This window comes from Gymnogyps californianus, chromosome 13 (assembly GCF_018139145.2).
Source record: "Gymnogyps californianus isolate 813 chromosome 13, ASM1813914v2, whole genome shotgun sequence".
Taxonomy (NCBI): domain Eukaryota; kingdom Metazoa; phylum Chordata; class Aves; order Accipitriformes; family Cathartidae; genus Gymnogyps; species Gymnogyps californianus.
The window spans coordinates 24,325,587-24,346,866 of NC_059483.1; the positions used below are offsets into that span (position 1 = coordinate 24,325,587).

Sequence of the window (21,280 nt, forward strand, 5' to 3'; positions counted from 1 at the left end):
TTGAAAGCAAGTAGTATCACTGATCACCTGCAAAGTCACACACAAAACATTAAACCTAATTCTGTCACTGGTTTACTGGGACAAATCAATGAGGCTACTCACAGAATAAGGTCGTACTCAACAGGGATTAAGGTGTCAGAAACCTGATGCAACTGGATAAATACTAAGTGAAGCACCGTACTCACTGCTTCATAACGGGAAGTTGCAGCTTTATGACAAGCAGCGACTTACAACGCCTGCAACACTGCAAACTTACAACACTGCAAAAGTGTGGTCTTACAAAGCAAAAGGGAAAAAATTTAACACTGAAGTAATTTATTCCAGGAACTGTATCTCAATGTAATTTATGCTTAGGAGTCAAGACTAATTTATTTCCTTTTTACATTTAGAAAAGGTGAAGGAAGAGAGATCAATGCAGTCGTGTGTTGCGGGAGAGGACCAGCGAGCCACGAGCACTGGGATGCCAAAAGGAGCGCGAGAGGTCTCGGGCCACGTGAAGGACCCGGCCGAACTCTGCCTGTCCAGCCCAGCAGCAGCCGCCTCAGCACCCAAATTGCCCCCCCCGAGCCCCGCGGCAGCCTGGTGGGTCCCTCAGGTTTTTGTTATGACAGCTCTACATCAGCAGCAAAAGCACAACTGTAATTAAAGTAACATATACCAGGAAAAAATAGTTCTCGTATATGTTTGGGGACTTGCCGTAAGCTTTTTTTTTAATGGCAACATAAATGATGTCTCTTAAAATCAGGATCTGTCAGTAAAAGCTCTGCTTTTGCACGTTTTCTGAAGCAGACTTGGTCTAGCTCACAAAACAAGCCTCAGCATGAGCATTTCTGTAAAATTCATCTTGCAAAATTTAGGATCGATCTCTCCCCTTGTTTACGTTCCTTCCACCTCAAAGACACTCATTCCCTCAGCCTTTGTAAATCAGCCAGACCCATGTCATAAAAGCTTAACTTAGTGCCTGCTCTTCGGCTTTGTCTCCCAGCTGTCACGCAGGCGGTGTCTGCTGCTCTGAAACAGTTAACAACTGCCACAGAGAATGTTTTTTGGAGCTGCTGCCTTGTTTTAGAAGGAACAAGACTCAGAGGCAGGAGTGAATCTCATGCATTACAGAGCATTTAAAGCAAATCTGAAAAAAATGATAGCGATAGTCTAAGAAGCAAATGAAATTCTTGACACCATTCCAAAAATAGCATGAAAACGACATTTTCCCCCCATCCCTTGGGGGTGGGAAGGAATACGTACACATGTCCTTAAACAAAACAGACCACCTAAATGTAAAGCCACTCAGCATCTATTCAACTCCTCTTGGCAGAAGGAGTTTTGCCCTGGCTCGGCTCCCTGCAGAGATACACCGCAAGGTCAGACGAGCATCAGCGATGGCACGAACGCAGCAAGGGAAAAATTGGACCTCAGCCATGCTGACTTCATTCCGTTCAAGCCAATGTAAAATTGCAGCTACTAATATTCCTTTAGAGCTACTACATCTACGGAGGGGGCAGAATTACTCATCTCACCAGTGTTTCCAAGCCCTCCTAATTCTTTCCTTGGAGTAGCACTACTCATGAAAAAGATAAGCTTGGTTATATTGCCAAAATGAATGCAGACACCTTGCCAGCAGCCTGCAGCCCTTTTCAGCATTGAATTTTTTAGACATGAGCGTGCTTTAATGGTGTTGTGGTAACAACGGATTTTACAAAAACTTGTATTGGTATTACTGATATTATTCCCAGTATCGGTATTACTGATATTATTCCATTATGTCCCAGGGACAATTGTTATACTGCAAAAAAATTACGTGAAGAAATACTGACCCTCAACAGAAAAACCCCCATCAACTATTAGAAGTTAAAAACTAGAGAAACGTAACATATATGAACCAACATGATTTCACTAAAACCAACAAGGTTAAGCAGCCCCACAGTAACCAAGCACATATCCAAAATTTCTATCATTTTGACTTCAACGATACTGGGCTCCCTAAGTATTAAGGTCAATACTTTTGTACAACTAATTGTAAAGAATTACAATCTCTGAAAATTTGATATACTAAAATAATTATTTAAGCAACTACTGCTTGAAAGATAGGATGCTATTTTCACATATAGCAAGGGAACAGTGGTTGTCACTATCAGTTTGCTAACTCTAATTACCTAGGATCTAATTTCCATTTATATTGTAAGCTGAAATACAACTACGTGCATGATAACTTTCCCCACTTTCAGCATCATTTTTCAGGAATTTGTGGCTTCCTAGACCCATCACCTACAGATCTGAACAGGGGAGATTTCCTATGGGAGCTTGGGTAAAAAACCCAAAATGTTTGAGAATTCAAGAAAACGTTACATTTCCACAGAAAACATTAAATGTAACTTCTGCAAGGAAACGACGTCCTTCAGTCATTCAGAAAACGTCCTCCCAGTTCAAGCAAACCCAAGTTCTACCCCTCCTCACGCGGGCACCACCTAAGGGCATCAGCTATTGCATATCCTAGTGGAAATTTCTTTTAATTGCGTACCTACTGATTTTTAATAAATTGCAGATGATGTTTCAGCAGGACTCTGCCAGGACGGCGTCGAGGCAGGGATGAGCTCTGCAGTTGCCTGCAGAAGCAGCCTGTTTTGCTGATGCCCCAGGAAACGGGGATAAGGTGTTCCAGCCAGACCAGCTCCCCCACCACCTCTCTGCAAAGGAGAGAAGCCCGGCTCCGCAGGGCACTGCTGCCTCTCCCTTCAGCAAAAGTAACCGTCCCTATCCCAGCATCACTGGAAGCAGAAGACTTCCCGGGGGCTTTCCCAGGCTTTTGCAGCACTCCCTTGTTAGGGAGAGAGCAGGGCATCCTTTCTCTTCCCTCTCCTCTACCTTTTCTTCTCCCGCCGCGGCAGGCACTGAGCCTGTCCTCAGGAGGATGATGCACACAAGCTGCTGAGAACCCTTGCTGCTCCTTTTGAAGGAGAGGAGAAGGATTTGTGGATACCAAGTAATATTTCAATTAAAAAAACAAAAAAAGTGTTTTACCATTGTGATACAGAAGGAAGGAGAAGAGGAAGTCATGATGCCATTTCATATTGATTGAGATTTTTATAGTAGTATAAAGGGAACAGTCACAAAACCACTTTAGTCTCTACTACCAACCTACGAGTGAAAAAAACACTAACACAAAATGTGAAAGAAAGATATTAAAAAGACAACCACCATACCAACAGAAGGAAGCCAAGGAGAACAGGAGGATTACCTATTACACTTTTGGCAAACGAAGCTCTCTTGAGGGTTGCCAGACCCAAGTCTCCTATTTTCACAGATCCAGTTGGTCCAGTAATAAAAATATTGTCACATTTTAAGTCTCTGTGAATTATTGGTGGAGTTCTTGTGTGCAAGAAAAGAAGACCCTTCAGGATTTGCCGGCACCAACTACGCAGGACTTTTGGTTTCATCACTTTAAATCTCTTCAGATACCTAGAGCACAAACACAGACAGAAGTGAGTATAAAGAAAATGAAGTGTTATCAGAGATTCTAGGGGCTTTAACAGCTGAAACTCCATTCTGGATAAAAGCCCCTTATTAGATGCCATAATAGCAGCTCAGAAATGTCACAAAATTGAAAGAAATAGATCCTTTCAAAGGAGGAATTAGAGCATTCATTTTTAGGGAGGACGATAATAAGCATTTTTGGTGCAAATACAACCAAATATTTGCAAGTCTAATAGTACAGCAATTCACTTCATGCAGAGAACAGCTTTAGAATATGTTTCATATATTCAAATCAGAAGAATACTGAAGCTTAATTTTAACCACAAGACTTTGACCTCTGTACCACGCACCTGCATTTTTTCCATTTACCTAAAACGCTGATCAGGAGGGGACGTTTTGGAAGAACGTAGAACCTGCTAATGCACTGGCAGGGTAGCACACTGGATATATGCAGTGATGAGTACTGCTCCCATTGGGGCCGAAAATCTGTTCCAGAATTCATGCCAACTGTTTTATATCAACCTTAACAAGACTGTCAGTACCAAAAGCTATTAATTAATATTGTTTAGTAGATAACCTAGAGCACCTTCTGCTTCAAAAAGAGATTCTACCATTCAAGTGCTCTTCTATCTGAATTTTCTAACAAAACATGCAAATGCAAACACAAAAGCAATCACAAAAACACACCCTGACAAATTAAAACGTCACAGGCAGAAGATGAAACACACCAGAGAACAACTTCTAGTTGCATAACTGAAACAGGAGAGCAGGGAAAGAGAGATGGAGGCCAAAATTCTTCCTGTCAGATCAATGCAGTTCAAACGCAGGGACAAATGACAGACACCAGAGAACAGCTCCATTTTTTTCTTTTATCTGGAGATGCCTTTTTTCAGAATATGAAAGTAGGATTATTCTAAAAATTTCCATTGCTATTCTTAGCCTCCTCACCAGGAGCACAGTACTTACGTCTTTAGTGTTCCAGAGGTCATCAATTCAGTAACCAGCACGATGCATCTTTTGCCTTTTACACAGGATTCCCAGAAGTCATAAAATCTCACAATGTTTGGATGCTGTAGACCTTTCAACATTTCCGCTTCCTCTTTAAATCTCTGCCTCTCTACCTTTGTGAGTTTTCTGTCCTACAGTCCAAAATAAGACATCATTAGTAGTGAACGGACCAAAATAAAATAAAGGCACTGCATTGCTAGGGTATTCAGAATTTTAGATTTGTTTTATGCTTGTATCAAGAGCAATTATAAAATCTTTTATGTAAGAGATGAGCAGCGTGTATGAACTAGGGCACTCGCCTTAAATCCAGTGTCAAGAAGACAAAGACTCGCCTCCAAACAAAGAGATGTCTGTGCTACGCTACATGACAGCATTAATATTTCAGGCAACATAAACACACCCGTGGCTTGACGGATGAACACACAGCTATTTACTTCTTGTTTTGGTTTTGTGAGGCTCGTTATCTGAGAGTAACACACACAGGATTTCATTTCCAGGTACGAATGTCCTCACAGCTAAGCTGCTGCTGTCTTTTATAGCGGTGACTGCTCACCACCTTCCACGACTGCCCCTGGGATGTTATGGCAGTGACCACGCTGGGCTGTACAGCCCACCCCATTTCTCTAGGGACAAATTAAAACAATACCCCCCTCCAAAAAAACCAAACACATACATTTTTCTAGTTGTTTGCTGTTCTGCCTAATTTTACAGGCTTCTCTTTAAAGTTGACAAAGGAAGGATTTAAAGCTGTCCTTCAGCCTTTTCTGTAGGCTGCACATTGGCCGCATGGAAATGCTTATTCTTTTGGATTAGAAATGTGAGGAATGTCATGTTCTACTACTCTGGTTTTCCTAGAGAAATGTAGGAGCATTTACCATAAATCCCAGGCTGTGAAGTGACCCTGGAAGGAGCACACAGAGCCCGTCTCCTCCTCCCCACAAGCTCAGCAGAGGCCTACTGGGCTGCCCGGACCTCAGTAGCAACATGGAGGCCCCGACAACGAACAGCTCAGATGCATGCTCTAGCCTCTTCAGACTACATAAAAGAGCAAAACAGGAGTTCCACTGAAGACCACACCATCACCCTCTGGTTTGTCTCCCCTGGACGGTTGGTCGGGCTGGGAGCACTTCCCTCCGCTGCCCTAGAAATGAAGCTTTTTCGTTCTTTAAAAGGCACAATTGTGTCACTGTTCTTACTTGCAGAAGGAAAGGCTCACAAATCACTCAGATTAATTAGTTCATGTTTTAACCTCAGACATTTTCCTTTTCTCAGTTCACTTAGGCATGTTTGTAAGAGCATATATGTAGTGAATCAAATTGGCACCCAGCTGATTTGTAACCAAGATGCAGAGGGATCAGGCCACCGCCATTTTGATAGCCTGCCCTCATCTGCAATCGCAAAGAACTCAATAGGGAATGAGAATTTCCGTGGCTACAAACAAGTCAGCTTTACACAGAGTCTTCAAGAGAGGAAAACCCGGGTTGAAAGGATGATGCTTTGCCTCTTCTTGGAAGACAGAAAACCTGCTTCCCCAGCAGTGTGCGTGCGTGGGGCAAGCATTTCCATTTTACACCACGGCTGATGAGGAGGTTCTCCGTTTTCTTTACGTTTTACGGAGCAGCATCAGAGCGAACGTTGCCCCAAGCAACAGCAGCCATCTGGGCTGGCGCAGCGGGGTGCCCTGTGGGGACCGATGCCCGGATCCCCAAGGGCAGCCGGGAGCACCCCGCACCCAGCGGTGCTGCCGGGGACAGGCGGGCAGCAGCACGGTGAACGCCAACAGCCGAGAGCAAGGCAGAGCAGTATTGCTGCTGCTCTGTAGCAACTGCGTTTTTTCTAAGTTTAAAAAAAAAAAAAAAAGAAAAGAAAAAAAAGAAAAGAAAAAAACCAAGCAAGCTAGCTAATGAGCCAGGGCAGAAAAGCCTGAGAATTGCTTTCAAATCCATCACTTCTTCCCCTACTGCTGAGTTTCCTCTTAATTTAAACCCTGTAGAATAAATCAGACACACTGCTATTAAGGAGGAAAAGGAGCAAGCCCTTGTGTGAGACAGGAAGAGCAGAGTGTGGGCTAGCAGAGAAAGGAAAAGGCGGTGACACAGATCCAGCAGTTTTTTAAAAACCTTCTAATTAAAAAAAAAAAAGCAATACCGTACCCCTTGACTCTCATTTCCAGATTTCTGAGCCCTGTGAGAAATTTTCCATTGCTGCTTTAAGTGTAACTTTTAAAAACATCCTTCAGACATCGCAGACAATCATATTCTGTATATTCTACACATTATGAGCGCAGGATCATTTGGGCTGCTGTCTGAATTCAAAGTATAAGATGGCAAGCTGGGCAACTGCAACAAAGTGATTCTGGAAGACAAATATGTGTTTTATCTATAACTACAGTAGAAAGAATCTGGATTTTTTTTTTCCATCAGAATGATAGCTAAGCAACTTTCTCAGGAGAAAGCCTGGGTCCAGTACTAACACTTGAGAGGAGAGGGGAGGGCAGGGAAGACGCCCAGGCAGGGCTTGGGGCAGAGCAGCCGCCCTCGCACGCCGCATTCCCCGCCGCGGGAGGGGTCTCCGCCACTGTAAGGGCTCAAACAACCTTTTCTAAATCCCTCCAGGCTGAACCTGACACATGAATCTTTGACCAAAGCATAAGTTGTTTCTGAAAGGGCTTAACAGTTGAAGTGTTTTCTACTCCGAAGCAGCAAAAAAAAAAAGGCATTTAACTGCGTGACTCACTCGGGGTTTAAGCCAAACCCAAAAAACCTTCACTGGGGTCACAGACGCTTATTCCCCATCATATAATCCACACAAGGCGAAACATCCTTATGCTGAAGGTAAGGGTATAAGCCTGAAACAACCTTAGGACATCAAATTTTAAGATGGAGAACAGGATTCTTTGGAAAGGTCATGCCAAAGAAAGCTAATCCACTTAACTGGATTTAAGGCATCACTTTGCATAACCCAAATTTTGATAAATTTGGGGGAATGAAGCAAGTTCCCAGATTTACCCAAGGAGTCATCAACCATCATGCTATCTGCAGCAGCAGATGTTTACACCATCGCACAGCCGAACAAGGAGGCTCAGGGATGCTGTTACACACGATGGCCCTGCTCCTCCATAGCTTCACAAGTGCAACAGCGGCATCACGCCGAGTTGACAAACAAGCTCATTGCTCAGTCTGCTCCACGGCATTTATGGCATTACTGCTATTCTGAGCCTCCTCAAGACACGAGACCTGAAACTTGGAAAACGTTCTTCTCAATGTGATCCGCGAGATACCAATATTAATTTGCAGATATCTACACGCTTCGTCTCGTTTTAAGGCATTCACACTTCTTGGCTCTTTCCCTCCTCGCTGGGACATAAAGTCTTGGCTCAGCAGGCAACATTGTAATTCCATTTCAAATAATTGAAAGCTTCTCAAGCCTACTACTTAGCGCCAAGGTTTCCAAAATAAACTTCAACCTTCAAAAGTCCACAGCAATCGCACTGAGCTGGTTCAACTTTTCCAGACAAACTGAAGTTAAACAGAACCAAGCAAGAAGCGAGACAGCTGCTCGGTTTGTGTTACTGCTAAGAAAGAATCTGTATATTTAACTTCTTTCTCCATCTTAATAAACTGAAGAATAGTCAGCTTAAAAGGCTTCAGTACAGACTTTGTCAGCGGCACAGCACCAGAGGGAGTGGACACAGCAACAACGAGCCTTCTCACCCTCAGAGCTTTAGATGGATCAGCTTTGCAAATACGTACACAATGCAAACTCATCAATTGCCTGTTATTTTACTGCAGTGCCATAGCTAGAATCATGCCCGGCAGCAACGAAAGCACCAAGTCATACAAAACACAAGAGCAGGTAGGAGATTGCATCCGCTGCCACGCAGCCTACAAAGCAGGCTGGTTTACAAAGACATTCCCCAGTGCAGCCACGCTGATCCGTGGCCGGCTGCCTTAACCCTGCGTTGAGAATTTGACATTTTATTATTACAGCTACTCTGGGCTCCTGCGGTTAGGTGCTTATGGAGTGCTTCTGCAGGAATAAACCACAACAGTGAGCATTCATGGTGCGTCTCAGGCACAGCATCACCAGTCACGCAGACACCGTCCAGTCACACATACAGCCTGGCTATCTATATTCATATAGGTATCTATATTCATATAAGATAAAAGCGTTAATTGGGTTGGGGTTATACAATGTATCCTTCACTATGAAGGGCAATCTAACAGCCAGATGTTAAACAAGTGGTAAGAAGAGGTTATAAATTGTAAGCTACCTTTTCTTCATTAATTTTCCTAGCTTTCCTGTTGCAAATCAGATTATAACTGCATGGTCAGTTTTAAGCATCAAACCACTGAAAGCTATTCGCTTCTTTTTGGAAGGAGGAAATAATTCCCAATTAGTACTTTATAGCCTCACTGTTGGCAAATTACACACGCATTCAGAGAGACTGGAGTAAAACAATGTTTGCAGCAGGAAGCTACATTAAAGTGAATTTCCTATCCGTAAATCATATTTCTGCTAATCTAACACAGGTATGCTCTCTGCTTCTCCCTACTCGTCGCAGGCAGGGTGAACAAATACTTCTCTTTGTTAATATAAAATTTATCCCTTCATTAAGTTCCTTAGTGGGGAACAACAGCAAAGACTGGAATTAGTGAGTAAATGTGTTAACAAAATGAAAGGGAAAGGTTACGAATTAAATTTCTGGAATGACACCCAAATTAACAGCAGGAACATGTTCTGTTAGTCATCCCCAAGCATCATTTCTTCCAGGTTGTAACATATGGCTCTGACTAAGACTTTGAAACTTATACAAGCAAGATACTGGCTTTCACCTGAGTCTTTAGAAGATTTCTAAGAAAGATTAACAACGGAGGTCAAGTTTCTTGCCTACTTACTTGTGAGGGGCTAACAGATTTGGGAATAAACTACATCCTCACCCCATGAGGAAAGGGGATCAAATGAAAGAAATAAAAACAAGACCACACAAAAAAAATTATTTTTTACATAGCAATGCCTATAACCATGTAAGAGCAGGGTTCGAAGCAATAGCTGTTACCAAACTAGAAAGTTGTGCTGCTTTGCAGTTTCATTGTGTTTCTTTAAGTTCCTCCTTTTAAAGTCTTGAATTTTCAGTAAAGTTAAAAAAAATTAAGCTACTTGAAACACTTTATAAGTGGCAATGACTTAAGAATAAACTCACACTCGCTAGTGATTGAACCTGGGCCGCAGTACTGCTGGTTTCAGCCAGCCAGCCGAAGTTCTCCTGTCTCACTCTGAAAAGACCCTTCACTATTTTGAGAGATCCCTCCCCAGCCCCAACGGGTTCAAGCTGTCCGTTTGGGGTGTCATAGCCTTGCTAAGGACATCGGAAAGTCCTCTCCTCTCCTGCCCGCACATTTGTACGAGCATGTCTCCTTCCTTGGCACATGACTTGGATATCTTACCTAGACTTCTTGGCCTAAGGACTTCTACTTCTGTGTCCAGCTAGCCTATAAATATTGGGTTGGTTTTCTTTAAATGCTTAAACTCACATAGCTGTATTTACTGATGGTTATTTAATTTTGCCTAACAGGACAAAGTCCTCATTTTGGAATAGATTAAGGTCTGTCTGGTGAAGCAAGTAGGAGCAGTAGGTCAGCAAATGAGAGAAGGGCTCACCTCTGTCATGCAGAAGCTGTAACATCTCTTACCCATATTAGTGATGAAGAAAAGGAAACTGAAGAGGCACTTCTGACACAGGAACAGAAATCAAATACCTAAATCAGCAGAAGGAACATCTGTTCATACCATTACATTTTCACATCTGCGTGCCAAATCTGTACATTTGCTCATGTACCGCAACTACTCTTCTAATCAGAGATCACCTTGAGATATGAAATCAGCAGTGGGATCCGTTGACAGCTTCCTCCTATGTAGCCGTCTGTCGGTTTATTGGGGATTTATGAACAGAAGTGCAGTTCTGGTCTGCCCTGCAGTCACGAGTTCGATAGTGCGATACCCAACTTGGTGGGAATAGACAGAAGCCTTCCCAGACATCCTGCAGTGTAAGCCAAGAACTTGCTTCGCTCTGACAGTGAACTTAGGACGTGTTAGCTGGTACCTGCATATGACTATTAATTCATTAAATTCTGTATTGTCAATACCACCTCTTCAGGGAAACGTCACCATTTTGCAAAAGTTTTCAAATTTTAAAAATTCAAAGGCCTTTAGAAATAAAAATGAACAATAACACATTTTAGAAGAAAAAAATAAAAACCATTTTTGCATTTAAAATGAAAGATTTACTCATTTAGTGCAATCACCTTTTGCATTTCACATTAAGACTTGCCTAATCCGCTATCAGAGGAATCTAGGATTTCTCCCAAAGACATAACTGGGAGCAAAAGCAGGCTCAGACAGGCAGCAGTTGGGACTGTGAAGAGCTCAAGGTATTACTGAAGTAGCTGCTCTCATGTACCAGCTCTATGCCTTTAATATTATCATGCCTATGCTATACATTTTTAATAGCATTCAGGACCTTTTATTCCCATAGCCTGTACATTCAATTATAAGCACGTATCATTTAAAGCAATCCTAAAGGAGAAGACCCCCTTTCTGTGAACAAACAGCAGATGCCATTAGACAACTTGCAAATCAGGAAAAAGATTTTACAGCTTCATTACATATCAGCATTCAGCCAACATTCTTCTTCACCAAGTCACCCTTGGCGAAGGTACAGCCTGGTATTTTGTAGCTGTATTAGTGAAGCACAGTGAGGTTTCCCAGTGGTAACTCACTTTCTAAATGCATAAAAAGCAGCCCTTGCCCCCAAGGATGCTCACAATTCAATGAACAGGAGCTACAGAACAGGCTGAGAGAGATTTACTTATTTGCCTGAGTCATTGCTAGAAATCCACAGAAAATTAGGAGCTGAATTCCTTATTGCCAAATCTGGCACTGTAGAATAGGCTGAGCTTGCTTTTTTGCTGGATGCAAGTACAGCTTGCTACTTTTTAAATTGCTTAAGGGACATATCAAAGTCTTATGGCAGAGGAACGATGAGACTCGTGTCTTCTACTGAATGTCAGAACTTAAAAAACTTGTCCTGCAAGGTGCAGGAGGAAAGGGAATCAACATCTCAAATCACAAATCTCAACACAAGAGCCACGAAAACACCCAAGAAACCCAACACCGTGGGCAGAGACCGTGTTTTACAGATGAAAACCTCCCAACACAACTGCACTATGATAACCTATGGTTAAACAAAAATGTTCTTGTCACAAGCAATTGAATTAATTGCAGGTAGCACCCCATTAACTCTCTTAATTACCAGTGCTTCACAGGTTCCACATAAGCTTGTAATTTTAGATGAAATACCAGAAACAGTTCAAGGCTTGCCTCAGAAAAATGACTTTTTCAAAGGAAACTGTGAAATCAACGTGTGAAAAAAAAAGCTGACAAACCCTGTGACACCACATCACCTCTGCTCACACAGAGAGAAAAAACCGAAACCACCAGAAAACCATTTTAGACATATCATGAGAATTTGGTATTTTGGTATTTTCTGGAATTCACTTCTGAACCTAGCGTTCATTAAAGTTTATGCAACAGTTTGTGCTGTTTTTAAAAAGCATTTTGCTTCACCCACTTCACATGATCCATTACCACAGCATTCGGGCATGTAAAATGTCTAACACTATGAGACATGACATCTCAGATGGGTGAGGCCAAATGCCGATGTGCCCGTGATCCTGGTCCCGTGTCCCACCCGCAGCGGGCTCCTACTTCTGTCATCATTTCTAAGGGGTTTGGAAGAGTACGAGTTGCACGCTGGAAGACTCAGAAAGAAGATGCAAATACCTCCAAGTACAATGGCTGATGCCTTTGTAATTTTAATCGCTGTGGTTACGAATTCTCCTTGTTTCGGTGCTGGACTCATCTATACCATGCAGCCAGACAGAGGAGGAGGTGGCTCCAGCCATCCCTTGGAGGCTCAGCCCTTCTGGCCCAGGCCACAGCAGGAGTGGAAAGAGACATTTCAGTGCTGCTGCCTAGAAATCGTCTTCAGAGAGCTGAAAATGTGCGGAGGGAAGAGAGGAGATGCCGCTGCCCTCAGAGGGCTGGTGTTTCCCAGCATAACACGGGTATAACATGATGGATAAAACCTGTCTCCAGACCAACGCAGCGGCGGGGCGCTTGCATGCAGAGAGAAGCCATCCGATTTTTTTCTTCTTTCAGCTTCTCTCCTTACTCTAAGGTAATTTTCAAATTAACTTATTTTATGGGTATGAAATCTCCCCTTCAGTTTCTCTCTGCTGTGTGCTTGCTAAGTAGAAGTGCTGTCTTTCCTAAAAAAGAGGGGGTGCCATTCCTCGCCCGCCGGGGAGACCCAGCCGGAGGAGCACTACCGCCTGCCTCAGCCTTCCAGGATGACCTGAAAACATCGCTATTCACCCCACGTTACTGCTCAGCGTGTAAATGTGAATGCTCATTTGGCCAATAAGCTTTGCCAGCCAAAATTAACCCAGCACGAAGAACTAGTAGAACAAGGCAAGTTTTATTTAGCTTTACCCTGGCAAATTTAATGTGAGTGTGTCTCATGCAGCATTCAAATCCTGCCTTTCTAACAGGCAAATTTCATTTTCATCCTATTACTGCTACCATTTCCCATCCTGCTATCACCTCGCTATTCCGTACTTCAGTTTGTAAAACACACTTCCAGTGAAATATTCTTACCAGTGAATTAATTATAATCCACCAGTAACCCTCAGTAGAGAAAAGGGTGCTCAGTTACAGTCACATACATTCAGAAATAACACAACAGTTTCACTGTAACCTGAGTGCAGCCGCTTAACATGTACCTTCCAGTATCGTAGGTGTTTTGAATGGTAAAATCTGTCAAAATGGTAAATCTGCTAAGACCTAACAGAAACGTTTGCATGGCTTTACAGTTTCAGTAAAATCCTTTGTAAATGATTAAAAATTTCTTTGCAGCAGTAGCAAAATGAGCACTAGCTAAACCAGATCCATTTCTATCTGCTGACATCTTATAAGTGGAAGAACATAAATGCGACATTTATATATATAATTCTAAATATTTTCGCTTCATATTAGTTTTTATCATTCGTGAAATATACTAATTTGGAAAAGTCGCTTAAAACTAACCATTCCCTCTGGAACTTTTGTTTAAGCAGAAATGCAGTAACAGGAAATATATTATCACATTTGTAATGGAGATCATTCAAGTCAGAACATGTATTTTCTGCCTTCAAAATTAAGCCCTTGGACTGTGTTGAATTTGCTAGTCAACCACAGGTTAGGCAGCCGTACCAATCCCAGCAGATACCCACTGAACAGGCCTTCAGACTTAGTCTCTAATTACAGACTAAGTACATTTATTTTAGGAAACTACCTCAAAAATTTTCAAATTAGTAAAAAAACCCCAAAGCCACAAAACACCCCAAGACTCCCCACCAAACCAGACGGCTGGACTAACAACCATTTAACAGCCCTGCCTGTAGCAGGCTGTAGAAAGAGATATTTGCAGAGTTCTTCAAATCATGGTTCTTACACAGCGATGAACACACCTTTAACTCGACCACTCTTCCCACAAAACCCACCTCATGTCACGTAAAAGCACTTAAAAGCCATTTCTCACTTGTTCCTGTCCATCCAATGCAGCATAATACTTGAAGACCTTAAAACACATCAGCAAAGTGGAGCTGAGCCCAGGAGAGCACCGAGAACATCAGGAGGTCCCCTCGGTCTCACCGGCCGGGGCTGCAGCAGCCGCCCCGAGCTCTCCATGCAGGAGAACAACTTGCACCTTCTATCTCCTTTATCACCCCAATGACTGCAGCCTTTATTTAGCTGGACATATTTTATTTTCTTCCCGGAGAAGAGCTGTCTGGGTGCACAAGCCAGGCGAGCAAGGAAAACTTGCACACGCAGCCTTCACTGTAAGTTCAGCATCTCATAACTTTCCACGTCTTTGTTTTCACAAAACAAGTAAGACTGAACAAGTGCATGTGTGTCTGTGTACATACATGCTGAATTGAATTATATTGAGGGAAAGGAATATAAAATAGCTAGACCACAGAAGAGTGATGGGTCTTTGCACAGACCTTACTTTAAACTCTAATAGTGGCTTAATGGGTCCTGGAGAGAAACTTTTTCAGTTCTTCCCTCACATTGTGGCCTGCTGAGCCACCTACACCTAGTCATTTAATTATTCTGTGCCCACGTTTCGCATCTCTAGGACACAAAAAAACGATACGGAGCTCCCAGGTACACCCTGGAGATCTATGGATAAGCAGCACCATAACCAGCAGTATCGTGAACTCTTCCTCCTCCCAACTTGCTTCTGTTTTTTGCTAGGGACCTTTTAGGGGAGTTCATTGGGAGAGAATACAGGAAAATAGTCCTTTAACATGACTTGTTCTTGCTGTTTTGAAAAAAATCCTTGCAGAGGGCCATATCATTGCAAGTACCCAACTTAAACTCCTGCACCTGGAAAGTCAAGAGTCTCAGAGACCTCAGAGCTGCCCCAGGAACACTCCGCTCTCGTTCCAGCCCTGCCCCACAGCACGCAGCACCTGAGAAAGGACCAACTGCTCGCTGCTGCTGGAAATAAGATTCAAAAGAAAAGATATGTGGGAAGGATATAGTGCAAAGACGAAGGAAAAAGCCAATAGGCCATCTCTCCTGCTGTAACAACTCGGAGACTGGAAACAAGCATTCCCTGTAGCGTGCTTGCAAAACTCTTGGAAAGTAGGGACAGGGACCTTTCCCCGCCACAAAGACACTTTGCAAATTGGGGTATCCCAGCTCCTGAACACTTACATAATAATTTATCTGGAGTTTGGAAAAGTCTTACTTGGGAACCTTTTTAAATGCTGAAAAGAGCTGTCACTTTTCGTGCATTCCTACCACCACTTGACAACCCTTAGAAAACACACAAAGGCAAACGCTGCGCTCCTGGCCAGTATACATTAATCAAAGTCTCCCGTAACGGTTAAGAATTAAGCTGAAAGCATCACATTTTTAACAAAATATTTCCTTTTTCTTTCTTTTCCCTCCTGCAAAGCTTGACATTCTATAGCCCTGCCCAAAAGAATAACACTAGCTTGTCAGCTAAAACATACTAACAGCTAAAAATTTAACTTCCCATCCCCTGAACAGCAAAGCATGAAAGGGTAATATCAACACGGGTTTATGAGAAACAGATCTTGGCCACTTTCCAATGAGATTATATGTTTGGGTTGATAAAGATAATAGCATTGACATAATACATTGCAGAAATCTGAGTTTATTTGCTTCACATTAAGAAAGAATAAGAATGAAACAGAAAATATCCATTTACATAAATTGATTAAAAATTGGGTAAGTGATCAGTCACAAAATATAAGTTACACATATAAAAATACAAGTCCTAGATGATTTTCAAGAGGTTCTGCAGGACTTAGGTTTTGTTCTAACGAAGTGATTTGTATTTTTGTAAAGAACTGTGAAAAATACCCATTGTTACTAACAAATTTTACACTTTGAAAAGAATTAGGAGAGTGTTGAAGCACAAAGATGACAAGTCACAAACAGAGACCGAGATGCTTGTGTAAGCTAAGTGCAAGCAGTCTAACAACGCTCGGCTGACAGGAGGTTGTGTAACTCGGCCCAGAGACAGATCAGCCGGCGCAGGGGCTGGAGAGCCAGCCTAGCTAAGCAGTGATCCTAAACGAGACCTAGGGAGGCCAGCACAGCCAAGCACAGCCTGCCGGGCAGCAGGAACGCGGGGCTGGAGCGCGAGAGTGAATCAAGAAGAGTCTGCTGTATTCTCCTGCTGCAAAAAACCATCTCCCGGTGCAGAGCACACTTTTCAACATGCCCCTTAGCATGAACCCAGTTTTAAGGATGGGCTGTGAGAATCACTAAAGAGTTGGGCCGTACTGGTCATGACTAAGGAGTCCAGTCTGCACAACTTATCTGAGAGAGGGTAAGGGAGATTCGATTAGATGATCACAGTGGTACTTTCTGACTTGAAGTCTGTGACATAGTTATGTTACAGTCATAGTTATGTTATAAGACACATGCCTTTGGCTAAGGTCCCGGAAATCTAATTTGAATGCTAGTTATCAAATGCAAACAAGATAGTTCAAATCTTGGCTAGACAGGACCTCTGGAAACATGAAGTCAGCAGCACCAAATCTAAACAAATGGGAGTGATGCTTAGTGATAGGAGTTCCTGCAGCCCATCATGACAAGAGTTTGAAAATTGGATAAGCAAAAAAAACCCCAACCAAAACAAAAACCGTATCTTGCACTGGCAGATTCACAACTGGTGGGCATAGATACATTTCTTACAAGTCAGCATGTTCAGACCCCTTGATCACAGCTGTTTAATAAGCTAAAATCTCTAACCTACAGAAGTATGGGTTTTATAATGTGATGCAAGGAATGTTCCATATACTTTATTTAACAAACAGCATCAGACATTCAGAGACTCTACAGAAAGCAATATTAATCAGAAAACTATGAGGACAAAACACTACATATAATTTTACAAAAGATTTCAAGAACAGAATCATAGAATGGTTTGCATTGGGAGGGACCTTTAAAGGTCATCTAGTCCAACCCCCCTGCCATGAGCAGGGCCATCTTCAACTAGATCACGTTGCTCAGAGCCCCGTCCAACCTGACCTTGAATGTTTCCAGGGACGGGGCATCTGCCACCTCTCTGGGCAACCTCTGCCAGTGTTTCACCACCCTCAGCACAAAAAATGTCTTCCTTATAGCTAGTCTGAATCTACCCTCTTCTAGTTTAAAACCATTACCCCTTGCAACAGGGGTTGCAACAGGCCCTACTGAAAACTCGGTCCCCATCTTTCTTATAAGCCCCCTTTAAGTGTTGAAAGGCCGCAATCAGGTCTCCCCGGAGCCTTCTCTTCTCCAGGCTGAACAACCCCAACTCTCTCAGCCTTTCCTCACAGGAGAGACGTTCCATCCCTCTGGTCATTTTTGTGGCCTCCTCTGGACCTGCTCCAACAGGTCCATGTCTTTCCTGTGCCAAGGACCCCAGAGCTGGATGCAGTACTGCAGGGGGGGTCTCACCAGAGCAGAGCAGAGGGGCAGAATCTCCTCCCTCAACCTGCTGGCCGCGCTGCTTTTGATGCAGCCCAGGATACGGTTGGCTTAAGAATACTTAAGACTTTCAGATGGGAAAATTAGGTAATGGAAGAGAATGGCCTGGTAGTTTGGGCTTCACACTCAGATTTCATTGAGTAGTGCAGGGAGAAGATACTGTCAACAGACATTATTTGCCAAAAAGGCTTGTTGTATGTTTAATCACATTATTTCCTACATTGGTAAAACCCAATGCTAGTTAAAAAAAACATACAGAATCTTCTCTCTGTTCTCTGCCCCTCTCCCAAAACGCTCTGTAAACAGGAAAAAAAATGCAAAAGCTGGCTTTACTCTACAAACTCCCTTAAGAATGGGGTTTATAAAGATGATGCTGTTCTTGGCTATCTTGCACACTCTGTAATGATGTGTACCTACGCAAAACAAATAAAAACTCTTTTCAGTTTGGCTAGTGTTTGACTTCAAGCACACTAACAAGTTACTACAGAACTGAAGAACCCACCCACAGAGAAGTAACCCAGCAGAAGTGTTTGCCCTCCTCTACTAATTTCAGTAAGTAAAAAGACTAAAATCTCTTTGAAGGAAACAACTAAAGAAAAAACCAATAGTGCATACAAATCATCTTAATTTGAGTGACACCTGGTTTCATTGCTTGGGGTTGTTTTTTTTTAAAGACAAATTGCATTGCCTGCAAAACTTCGGATTGAAGATCCATTTGGTTCAGTGCACATTAAACAAAATGGTTCTGTATTCAATAGATGAATAACATTACTGCTAAACACTTTCATTAAGGAGTTATAAAGAATAGGTTTTTTTTTTCAAAGACGGATCTCTTTGCTCAGTAAAAGTTCACCGCCTACAGAACACAAAATACAGCATAGTGAAAGACTTGACTAGAAGTTAGGAAAAATGACCTGAGAATTCTGCCTAGTTTTTGTATGATTTTAAACCGCTTCATAGTTATTCTTTAAACTTTCCAAAATTCAGGTATTTCATCTCTCCTTAGAGATTTTCCTATTAATAAAGACCGATCAATATGTCCTTTTAAGACTGCAAATGCTGGTGTCTCTGAAGTCCCTGTGGCTTGCATAGCATGAAAGCTTTTTCCTAGTATGAAACAACAGCTTAATTAGTGGAGAAGGAGAACCAGCAATTCAAGTAAGACATTTTTTAATCGCCAGCAGTAATGGACGCTCACTGTAAAGAATGTAAATCCTGGAACTGTGTTTCCCACAGTCCCCAAGATAAGTGACAGGTGAGTACACAGAAAGGCTTCATCGGTCAACAAGTTATTGTTCAGTCGTGGGGAAAACAGTACTCATACAGAAAAATGAAAGCACAGATGTCTGCAGAGTAAACTGAAAAAAAAAGAATGCCGTATTTAACCACACATCACAGGACATTACTAGTAATTGCCCTACCCTGGGACAAAGAAATGTTGTAGGATATATCCTTGCAGGAAAACGTTCCAGACCATTACTGAAATTAAAAGCAAAACAGATACCCTCAAATGATTCTATTTACCTCTTTCCCAATGAAATCGTTGTTTCTATATAGCACCACTTCTCTAACACTTGCTCAGCTTTGCCTTCCCCACCGCTCAGCCTTAGCCTGGCTGGCACCAGGCAGCCTCACCCTCCTCTAACGCAGCATCGCACCTCGTCGTCTCAGACCACGGAGCTACCATGCTCGTGTGGAAGAGCAGGTCACGAACGGTTACGGATGCAATAAAGTGAGGCTTAGTCTGAGGATGGCAAATTGTCACCGAGAATACTTTTAAAAGCTTCCTGGGGAAAATCAAAGGAAGTGGTGAGGTATGTGTCTTACATAAAATGCTTTTGCTCAGAATTTCTGAAGGGATACAGCCTCTCCTCTGTGAAACAGCACTTTCACAGATGAAGAGATTTCAGAGTCTCTGCATGTGCATTCATGGATCTCAATTTTAATATTTTCATCCCTTTAAATGAAGTATTAAAAATCCCACTTTATGTTTGAATTATTTTATAGTTTATGTCTTTATACATTTTTCTATAGAGATTTCAGCAAAACCTGGATTAATGCAAGGTACAGCAGGCAGAGAAGATGAATGAATTTAAGTCTATGAGTCTAATTCAACTCATCAGTAGAGTGATCAGAAATGTCTTGTCATCAATTCTTGCCCAATAACTTGCCCAATTCCTCCCAAACCCTCCCAACATATCCTTTTTGTATAATTGCATAGTAAATTCAGGTAAGATACCATGATAAATAGCACAAATAAGGCATGAAAATACCTTAAAAGCTTACATAAGAGGGCAGGGCTGTCTTTAAAACTCATCGGCACATTAAAATCCAAGGCCACACGCTCATTCGCCATTGACTGTACGCAAGTTCAAAGCACACGCTGCAGTTTCAGTCCACGCAACTGAAGTCAGAAACAGCAGTTTGCGCTTTTATTTTCAGCTCACGCTGATGTGTATGTAGGGTGAGATGTACAAGAGACATTCAGAAAACACATGAAAAAATAAAAATCACTGTGCAACTTGGCAGCTGTTTATCCTAGTGGGCACCCAGCTCCCTGTCAACGGGCTTCACTCTCGTGAAAGCTGCGAGGGATTTCTGAGCCTTCATACTAGTTCCCAAATGAAAGCTTTATTATAAATACCGTGCAGCGCATTAGCGTTCATTTCTCAGCCACGCCAGGACCACAAAGTGTTTTACAGATGCTAATTTTGCCAGGTCACGATTTTGCAGGATGAGACAGATGCAGGGAGAAATCACAGCCAGTCTGAACTCGTTTGGGCTGTCCTTTTCTGCAAGATTTCCATGCAGGACTATCCACATACACGCGGTGCAGCTAGCCAGAGCCCACCCTGCAAGCCTAGTCGCCCAGAACACGTTGGCTTTATTGTGCACGTACAGCCTGACTGACACACACCCACTTGAGAGTTAGTCTGAACACAGATTGTCCACTTGCCTCAGATCCCTGGACATCGTGCAGTCGAGCCCTCCATTTTCTAGACAAAAATTTATAGACTCAGAAAGGGGAGCTACCCAAGGAAACCTGGGCACTCGACAGCTCTGCTCATCTTCCAGGAAAGCGTACAGGAGCTCTATTTTCTTCCTTCTGGCGGTAACCATACCTCCAAGCCCTCAATCCTATAAATCATTACCCTGTTAGTATGCCAGGCAGCACCAGATCGGACATATGACGCTTATCTGACTTGTTTAACACCATCTGCCTTCGTGTGCGAACGACCGGTTCAAGTCACACAGACGCTGCATTACTCTCCAGAAGAGCGCTAGTGGAAGTGATTCATGCCATTATTAAATAATACCGTTCATGTTCTGTTAACGGAAGCACAAGGACCCATTTTTGGTTAAGAAAACACTGTCAAGGTCCATTGGTTTAATTTTATCCTGAAACGGGAGCATATGGAAAATCGTCCCGTAGGGATCGGTGGTATTCTCCTAAACAGATGTTCTTGCTATAGGAAACATTGAGAAGGAAAGCAGGTGTGATTGATGAGACAGCTCACAAACATAAACCTTTGCCACAACAGGAACACTGTTTCCATTCAATTCTTGCACTAAATCAAGGCTTTAGAAGAAACAAAAGCACTCGTATAACTTCGACAGAAAGACAGGAAGGGAGAAGGGCAAACGCACGCTCATTTTGTGTCCTTATAGAAACAATACTGTGTGT

General features: G+C 42.6%; 1 protein-coding gene across 1 annotated transcript in view; it reads right to left on the reverse strand.

Annotated features, from left to right (window-relative positions):
• Positions 1-21,280, reverse strand: part of WNK2 (WNK lysine deficient protein kinase 2) — a 109,332-nt gene that overhangs the window by 63,282 nt on the left and 24,770 nt on the right. Inside the window, exons 3-4 of the mRNA XM_050904678.1 lie at positions 4,438-4,610; positions 3,236-3,456 (exon numbers count right to left, since the gene is read on the reverse strand). Coding sequence (XP_050760635.1) covers positions 3,236-3,456; positions 4,438-4,610 — 394 coding nt within the window. The remainder of the gene's footprint in view (positions 1-3,235; positions 3,457-4,437; positions 4,611-21,280) is intronic.